The 9792-nt window shown below is 46.5% G+C and overlaps 1 protein-coding gene across 1 annotated transcript in view; it reads right to left on the reverse strand.

Annotated features, from left to right (window-relative positions):
* LOC102485454 (solute carrier family 22 member 4) overlaps window positions 1–9792 on the reverse strand; it is a 63996-nt gene that overhangs the window by 15645 nt on the left and 38559 nt on the right. The window contains exons 4-5 of the mRNA XM_027767656.1: window positions 8543–8714; window positions 3686–3812 (exon numbers count right to left, since the gene is read on the reverse strand). Of these exons, the coding sequence (XP_027623457.1) occupies window positions 3686–3812; window positions 8543–8714 (299 nt within the window). The remainder of the gene's footprint in view (window positions 1–3685; window positions 3813–8542; window positions 8715–9792) is intronic.

Genomic DNA, 9792 nt, shown 5'->3' on the forward strand with positions numbered 1-9792 from the left:
TGGAGAGCCCGCTTTTTTTTTTTTTTTTTTTTTTGGAGAGATTTTCACTGTAGGGCGCGTGCGCTCGCCAGACAGAGAGAGACATAGAGACAGAAAGCGAGAAATCACCCCCCAGGGAGGATGGTCACGCCGCAATCCCTTCTCCTCCATTCTCCTCTCGGGATCTTGGGCACGCACGCACACGCGCCCGGCGTGAGTTTTAAGCCACCGGGTCCGGGACGTGAACCGCGGTCGACTACGTGGGAGTCCAGCGACATAGCCATTACGCTAACTGCTGGTTCCCAGAGACACGTGTTTTGATGCTGGACTTTATACTGATTTGTCCATAACTGCATCTTTCTTATCTGGTTTGTGATTGCTTTCATCCATGTAGGTCTGGTCTGTCCTACTAGACTCTAAGTTTCTCAAAGACTGGAATCAGGTCCCATGTCTGATAAATACCAACAAATATCCAGTATAGCCCTAAGAGAGAGCAGTACTGGACACTCCCAGTGTTATTTTTTTGCACCCAGCTAAATTGACAAAGACTGGGAGTGGATTTCTCGATTTGAAGGGTGTAGGATTAGGGGATGTTTTGTCTTCTTGGTAGTGCTCTGAGAGCTTTGGGACACGGCCACTGTGATTAATACACAGCCAGGGGATCTGCTCTGGAAAAGGTCCTGAAGGCAAAGCAAAGAGGAAGCCCTCAGGGTGGAGCACTGGCACGGCCACAGTCCTGCACAGGTTCTGCTTCCTGGGGTAACAGATGTGGACGTCAGTACTGAGGTGCACGCCACTGCTACAGTCGTCATGGTCTTCTGGCCTGGAATGCCCTGCTCCATCCTCTCCATTCCTCTGAGTGAGTCCTCCCAGGCCTGGACCTGCAGTATGGCCCTGGGACCTCCCCTCTCTCTCGCTGTCCTGCAGGTGTGCTGTGTCCACTCCTTCGGACCTGGCTCTCTCCCCTTACGTTATCGCTTATCTTTTCATCTACCCAGCGTGTGTTCCGGGTCACCTTCCATGCTCTTTTGGTGTAGGGGCTGTGTTTTATTTTCCTTGTTCCCTCTAGGAGCTGGCCCAGGGCATGGCACACTGCGTGTCCTCCTTACCCATCAAGATATGCAGCTCACCCACAGGACATAAGCTTTTCTTCATGGCTACTGATTTTCAAGCTTGTGCTCTCAGATCTTAAGTTTCTAGATGTGACACGTTGCAAGACTAAATGCATAGCTCCTCGGCCAGGTTTGGTGAGATCAGGGAACATCAGGGAACCCAGGTGGACTAGCTCTTGAAAGCATTTTTTTCTAATTAATCTGGACATTTACAAATCATCAGTACAGGGGTCAGCAGAAGGTGTGATGGTTACATGGCCCGACTCCCATCTAGTTGACTGTGGTTCAAGTCTGGACCAGGTGGTTTAAAACTCATGCCAGGCACATATGCGTGTGTGTGTGCCCAAGATCCCAAGAGGAGAATGGAGGAGAAGGGATTACGGCATGGCCCTGCCCCCTAGGGGGTGATTTCTCGCATTCTGTCTCTCTGTTTCTCTCTGGCAAGCGCATGTGTTTTGTAGCAAAAATCTCTAAAAAAAGAAAGAAAGAAAAATCACTGGTGTCCCAATGGCTAAAACGATGCTAAATAAAAATCGGAGATCAATTTGGAAAATGAAGGAAAGTGATATTTAATGAACATTTGCCACAGGGGGCTTCAAAAGTCTATGAAAAAATGGAATTACTATGTTTATTTTGGTTCAAAAAATTGAAATCCATGCATAGTTGTTCCATAACAAGCATTTCCTGATTTTTTGAGGCCCATCCTCACATTTGCTAAGCTGTTTACATATATGAGTGCACTTAAATCTATCTTTCTACTTTGCTATTATTATTTTTTAAGTATATTTACATATCTCTCCCATGAGGAAGAGAGAGAAAGAGAGAGATAGGTCCCCAACAGAGACCCCATGCTGCAATCCACCCCAGCCAAAGCCAGCCCTGGATCATGGGTACACACATACCCAGCCCGTCCAAGGAGGTCTGTGGAACACCATAACCTGGAACCCTCCCCTGTGGCCCACCTCACGGAGCATTGTGTCACCACGGCACTACTGTCTAGCCCTGTTCAGCACATGAATACTGCAGTAATACAGTCATGATCAAATGAGGGTAGTCAGCCTATCCATCACCTCAAATATTTACCATTACTCTGTGATGGGAATGGTCAAGCGTTCTCTCTTTAATCTATTTTGATTTACATAATAAACTGTCAACTATAGTTTTTCTACTTGCACTTAAATTTTTTTTTTTTTTTTTTAGAGAGAGAGATTTTTGCTGTAGGGCCCATGCACTCACCAGAGAAACAGAGAGATAGAGAGACAGAAAGGAAAGGAAGAAATCATGCCCTCCTCCCCAGAGGAATGGCCATGCCTCATTCCCTTCCCCTCCATTCTCAGCTTGGGATTTTGGGCACACATGCACATACGCTCAGTGTGAGTTTTAAACTGCCGAATCCAGGACTTGAACTGTAGTCGACTATGTGGGAGTCCAGCAACGTAACCATTACACCATCTGCTGGCCCCTTGTACTTAATTCTTAAACAACCATTTAGGATTTTATCTCAGAACTTAATCATGATGGTGTTCTTACACAGAGCCAGGTCATAGTAGGCACTACATTGAATTAAATTCCAAAAAATCAAGACTGCATAGCTGTTTTCAAGAGAAGACATTGTGAATACGTACCTCGACAGGATCAAATACCACTGTTGGTGCAGCTATGTTGTTCATTTTTGCAGCTTTTTGGATGATCTTTTCAGCCTCTGTAAACCTTCTCTGGGATATTAGCCACCGGGGAGATTCAGGAATAAACCTAGAAATGATTCATAGTAGTTAATAACTTTTCACAGGAGCAGGGTTTGACACTATTAACCATAAGCTGCTGTCAGATAACTTTGTAATATCTTGGTTTGTCTTTATAAAGATAATTGGGAGGGTGCCCTCGAAAGTTTTCCATTGGGTCATAAGAAAAAATAAATGCACTTTCCAGTTTCACACTTTGAATAAAATTGCAAGACTGAGCACCACTTGTTCTTGGGACCAGGACAAGACCATCGAGGGTGACATTAACTGTGGGCATGTATGAGCTTGGGCAGCTAGAGGAGGTCATCCCAAACTTAAGAGCCAGTGTGGCTCGCAAAGCAAACATAGCCACAGGCTGCAAGCCCCCCAGGAGAAGAAACCTATTGGCATATCCACCCCTAGGAGAATTCCCAGTGCCCCAGAGCTATTGGGTAAAGGAAGGCCAGGGCATCTGTGTTCCTCAAGGTTTCTCTGTGGTCAGAAGAGAAGGTAGGGGCACTACCACCGCCTCCGGGCTGTCCCTGTAGCTTCCAACAGATTTTCCAGTCAGTCAGGACCCCAACTACTTAGGCGGACATGAGTTCTAATTTCTTTTCTTTTTGATTATTGTCTAAAAACTTCATTTTTAAAATGCCATAGTCTATACTGTGGGAGTCCAGCAACGTAACCATTACACCATCTGCTGGCCCCTTGTACTTAATTCTTAAACAACCATTTAGGATTTTATCTCAGAACTTAATCATGATGGTGTTCTTACACAGAGCCAGGTCATAGTAGGCACTACATTGAATTAAATTCCAAAAAATCAAGACTGCATAGCTGTTTTCAAGAGAAGACATTGTGAATACGTACCTCGACAGGATCAAATACCACTGTTGGTGCAGCTATGTTGTTCATTTTTGCAGCTTTTTGGATGATCTTTTCAGCCTCTGTAAACCTTCTCTGGGATATTAGCCACCGGGGAGATTCAGGAATAAACCTAGAAATGATTCATAGTAGTTAATAACTTTTCACAGGAGCAGGGTTTGACACTATTAACCATAAGCTGCTGTCAGATAACTTTGTAATATCTTGGTTTGTCTTTATAAAGATAATTGGGAGGGTGCCCTCGAAAGTTTTCCATTGGGTCATAAGAAAAAATAAATGCACTTTCCAGTTTCACACTTTGAATAAAATTGCAAGACTGAGCACCACTTGTTCTTGGGACCAGGACAAGACCATCGAGGGTGACATTAACTGTGGGCATGTATGAGCTTGGGCAGCTAGAGGAGGTCATCCCAAACTTAAGAGCCAGTGTGGCTCGCAAAGCAAACATAGCCACAGGCTGCAAGCCCCCCAGGAGAAGAAACCTATTGGCATATCCACCCCTAGGAGAATTCCCAGTGCCCCAGAGCTATTGGGTAAAGGAAGGCCAGGGCATCTGTGTTCCTCAAGGTTTCTCTGTGGTCAGAAGAGAAGGTAGGGGCACTACCACCGCCTCCGGGCTGTCCCTGTAGCTTCCAACAGATTTTCCAGTCAGTCAGGACCCCAACTACTTAGGCGGACATGAGTTCTAATTTCTTTTCTTTTTGATTATTGTCTAAAAACTTCATTTTTAAAATGCCATAGTCTATACACATTTATAAGTGATGCTCAAACCGTTGCAAAGGTAGGACTCTTACTCTCTCTGAACTTGTATTTCTCAGACTCTTTTAGCCATTCTCCTGCCTGCTCTTGTTTTCCTTACCTGTCAGTTCTTAGTCATCCTGAAAAATAAGGTCTACGTAGCAGATTCAGAGGCCTCCTCCAATTAACGGGCTCCAAGGCTGTGCTAAGAATTAGCTTTGAGCAAAACGCAGTGGAGCAGAAGCCAAGCTTTGTTTGATTTATTTTCAATAAATGTTCATTTACATAGTCTCATATGATTGCTGTATCGGCACAGAGTCAGAGGTGCCACGCAGCCACTTCCCCTTCACGGATGGCTGAGTGACATCTTTCCCCAGCCAGGTTGTGCTTAGAAATAGCATAACCTTCCTTTTCTTTCTACAGGTTCTGAGGGCCATCAGAGTCCTAATGTTTAGTCAGCTAGAAGTTGCAAAGCTTTCCCCACGTTGCAACAGGGGCTGGCCTTCCAGTCCCACGGACTCCCGCTTCCCCCAACACACACACACACACACACACACACACACACGCACTCCGTTCACACCTGTGGGCGCTTACTCCTAAGCCTCTTACAGGGAGCTTAGGGGATACAGGAAATCCCAAACCACTTGCAGAGGCTCTGTCAGTTTCCTTCCCATTTCTAACCCATGGCCCTCAGTGCCACTGAGCTCTCTACTTTTTCATTTTCTTTCTTTCTTTCTTTCTTTTTTTTTTTTATGCACACAATCTCAAATCTGGCTGATCATTTGAAAAGTCGGAGGAATGGAAGCACGGTTGCAAGTACGGTCTCTCTGCAGATTAACTCAGAGTACACAGGGTGGGTGTGCGGAGTGTGTGTCCCACATGAGGATGAGGCAGCAGCGTCCATGGCAGCTCTAAGCACCTCGTCATCCCAGCCCCCCCGCCGCCCCCCATCGGGATCGATGAGTGCTGCTTCAGAGTCCCACCATCAAGGACAAGTTGTTCAGTTGTTCGGAAGCTATTTTTATAGCAAAATGATAAGATTTTGCATATTCATACTGGCCCCAGGTCATCCTCTGCCTGGGGCAGTACTGTCCCTGGTACAGTGTACACCCAGCCAGGAGCACTCACAGAGCAGCCCAGGGTGACAGAAGAAAGAACTTTCCTTAGGGCAGAGTAAGGCACTCCTTGGGGGCTGGATCTCCTCCGCGGGAACTGTAGGGGGCTGGTGGGTCACAGCTGTGTGACCTGGAGGCAAAGGTCCAATCCCTACTACTGCCTGTGTGGTCAGTCCATCAGGGCCCTTCTAGTCTCTCTCTCTCTCCTCTCCCTCGCTCTCTGAAAGAATCGCACAGGAATAACATATTTTCAAAGAACTGGTCTCAGGCCAAAATGACCATTGGAGTCAGGGAACATAGACATTCATCTACAAAAACGCAGAAAATAACCTTCAAATAATTTCCCTTGTGTGTCGAGAGACCCTCTGCTCACTAGCATATTTTCCAATAAATTCAGTTAGCCACAGGGTTGTGGAGAGAGGAGGGCGGAGGGTGCTATGATAATGATGGTGGTTAGGACCTGTTCTCGAACCCTGGATGCTTCCCTCAGAGGCAGAGCTGTGCAGACAACGCCCTGCCTTTACTAACTGCCCCCACACGGGCTTTCTTATCGCTCAGACTGGAATCCAGAGGGAACTTCCACATCAGGATAGTATCTAACCTTTAAAACCGTATTTCTCAAATCCAGGGAAGTGGGGACGGAGAGTGCTTCCTCTCTCCCCCAACATTCCACCCTCCACCCCACCAGGAATTTGCACCGGTAAACCGCAGCAGTCTTAGAGGTCTTAGGATGACGGCAGTTTGGAGCAGTCTAATCTGAGCTTCTGGTCGGACCAGACAACAAGGGCTACCCGTCAGCCTCTATGGCTGCCAAACGGAGAGATAAAAGGCCTAGACAACTCCCAGCAAGATGTGGCCAAAGGACAGGGCAACAGGAGGTCTATTCTACACTGTGCCTTCCAGAAAATGGCCAAATAAACTTTTATTATGTGTGAACATGTAGAAATCAAGCAGTATAGTAAAACCAGTCACGGCTGAAAGATTTGATTTTGATATAATGAAACCAAACCTAGAAGAATCAACAAGAGAGGGAGACAGAGAACTGGATCTATCAATGGAAGCAATGTTTCCTTTTGTTTAAATAAAAGCAAAGAAATGGGAAATCCCCCCCAATAAAGGACAGGACTGGGACCCAGTGCCATTATTTTCAATCTGTTCTTTCACCTGAAATTTCCCAGGTAATCACTTTGGGGAAGACTGAGTCCAGAAAAACCTCTACATTATTAGTTTCAGAACTGTGGTATCGAAATTGATTTGGGGATCATGAGAAGAGAGATCCCATCTCTAATAACTCACTAAACAAAAGTAACTCTCTCACTCTTCAAGCCAAAGCAGATATGCAGGTACACCTTAGAGGTTCACCATTACGTAAACCGGAAGCCTGGGGATTTCAGGACAGTCAGCCTCCAGATCAGTGGGGTAGGCATAAGCAGAGACAACCCGGCCTGATGGAAAATGTGACATTGTTGCTGCTGCGGGCCCTGTAGTTGGGTCTTCCATGGTTGCTTCAGTAGTGAACACATGTAGACTTTTTGTTGTTGTTGTTTTAACTTGTCATTATCCCCTAAAGAATACAATGTAACTATTTATGTGGCATTTACATTGTGTTAGGTATTATAAATACAGTTGATCAAACAACACAGGTTTAAACTGCCTGGGGCTACTTAAACGTGAAATTTTTTCAATAACTACTGTAAATGTATTTTCTTTTCCTTATGCTTTTTAAAAGAACCTTTTTCTTTCCCTGGCTTACTTTATTATAAGAATACAGTGTATAATGCATATAACATACAAAATATGTGTTAATCGGCTGTTAATGCTGTCAGTAAGGCTTCTCAAGTCAATAGTAGGCTATTAGTAGTTAAATTTGGGGCCATCAGGTGACATGGAAGTTAAGGAGGCTGGATCCCGCATGACCAAACCTGTAGTTCAAGTCCTGGACCCAGCGGCTTTAAAAACATGTAAAAACATATATATGTGTGCCCCAAATCCTGGCAGGACAGTGGAGGAAAAGGAATTATGGTTGAGCCATACCCACTGGAGGGTGATTTCTCACTTTCTCTCTCTCTCTCTCTCTCTCTCCCCATCTCTCTCTGGTGAGTGCACATGCCCTACAGCAAAACTACAATAGGTGAATGAACAAATAAACAAATAACAAGTAGTTTGGGAGGAGTGAAAAGTTGTACATAGATTTCTGACAGCATGAGGGTAGGGAGCTAGTGCATCCATGTTGTTCAGGGGTCAACTGTAATCTGGAGGGGGCCGGCAGGTGGCACGGTAGTTAAGTTGCTGGACTCCCTGTGGCCGACTGTGGTTTGAGTCCCAAACCCGGCAGCTTGAAACTCATGCCGGGAGTGTGTGCATGAGTGTGCGTGGGTGCCCAAAATCCCAAGAGGAGAATGGAAGAGAAGGGATTGTGGTGTGGTCATCCTCCCTGAGGGATGACTTCTCACTTTCTGTCTCTCCTTCTCTGTCTCTCTGGTGAGCGCATGTTAGAAAAAATCTCCCCCCCCAAAAAAAAAAAAAAAAAAAAAAAAGAAGAAGAAGAGTACACGGGAGGCAGTGTATAGGATATATGCAGACGCTGCACCATTTCATATGACACTTGGGCACCAGGAATTACGGTACCCATGCAGGATCCCAGAACCAAAGTCATAGAGATTTTCTACAGAGAAACAAGTGACAGAAGAACAGGAGACAGGGTTAAAAATAACCCAACAATGCCATCTCCACAAACAACAACCAGCAAAGGACAAGAGTGGGGAGAGTCTGGGAAGAGGTTGGAGTCCCTGAGAACAGACTTCGTGGGACAAGGAAGAATCCAGCCCCAGCACACAGGCCCGCCCACAGGCCCACCCACACCAGGCAAAAACTCTCTGGGTTTCAAAGCAGGCCTCAGCAAGTTCTAGACGGGTTTGCAGCCCAGGCTCTCAGTGGCAGGTGTGCCGGCCCGCAGCAGAGGGCCTGTCTGGGAACAAGTCACACTCACCACCACAGTGGGACGCACAGCACCCCTGGCACCGTCAGCGCCAGCAGCAGCATCCGCCAGTCTCTGATGAAGTAAGCAAACAGGGGCAGCAGCATGTAGCCGACTGCAAAAAATGTGCACACTCCTAACGTGGAGAATATAATACGAACTGACTTGCCAAGGATTTCTGTTCCTGTTCAAAACAAGGGAGGAGTCACGTTAGCATCTTAACCCACTGTAATATTGCTTTTTATATCATTGCCTGGCAGGTAGCGTTCAAACTGTAACCACTTAGGACAGGGAAAGGTATCGCCGCATGGCCCAGGCAGGAGTGGTCAGGGTGAGGAAGGCGGGACCTGATCCAGCTGACAGATGAGTTTTCATGAGATTTTCAAGGATGCATATATATACACACACACACACACACACACACATATGTATATGTATATATATGTATGGATGGGTATTCCTTTGAAGCATGCTCACCAAAAAGAGAAAAGTGGAAAAGTACTTCCCATGGGGGACGGCCACACACAATCCCTTCTCTTCCATCTCTCCCTCCTTTTCACATCCACTTGCACCTAGTGTGTTTCTTAAGCCTCCGGGTCTGGGACTCAAACCACACAGTTGGCCATATGGGATCCAGTCACCTTAACTACCATGCCACTGGCTGACCCCTATATTAATTTTTCTAGGGCATCCCGTGTCACAGAAATATCATGCCCACCCCCAAGAGGTAATATCTTCTGAGAATGCCACGCTTCTTTCTTTCTTTTTGAGAGGAAAAATTTTGCCAGGAGGCATGTGCACTCGCCGGGGAGACGGGGACAGAGAGACAGAAAGTGAGAAATCATCCTCAAGGGGGGATGGCCGTGCCACAATCCCTCCTCCTCCATTCTTCTTCTAAGATTTTGGGCTCGAGGTACATGTGCCTGGCGTGAGTTTCAAGCCACTGGGTCCGGGACTTGAACCACAGTTGACTACGTGGGAGTCCAGCGATGTAACCATTACACCATTTGCTGGTACCAAGAGAAGGCCACGTTTCTAAATTAGAGTCCCAGGAAATAAGCAGTGGCTGTTGTGAGGGGCTGGGTGGGGGCATGGTGCTTTTAGCCTCCCCACAGTTCTCGGCTGTGAGTAAACAGACGTTGGCCCATCAGCAAACGGCAGAGTTCACAGTTTGCGAAAGCTCAGGACACCCTAACCTACCCTTGGACCCTGAGAAATGATAGCTAATGGCTTTGGAGGGGCACAGAAACGGCCCGGCCCCT

This window comes from Tupaia chinensis, unplaced genomic scaffold, assembly GCF_000334495.1.
Source record: "Tupaia chinensis unplaced genomic scaffold, TupChi_1.0 Scaffold144346_1, whole genome shotgun sequence".
Classification (NCBI taxonomy): domain Eukaryota; kingdom Metazoa; phylum Chordata; class Mammalia; order Scandentia; family Tupaiidae; genus Tupaia; species Tupaia belangeri.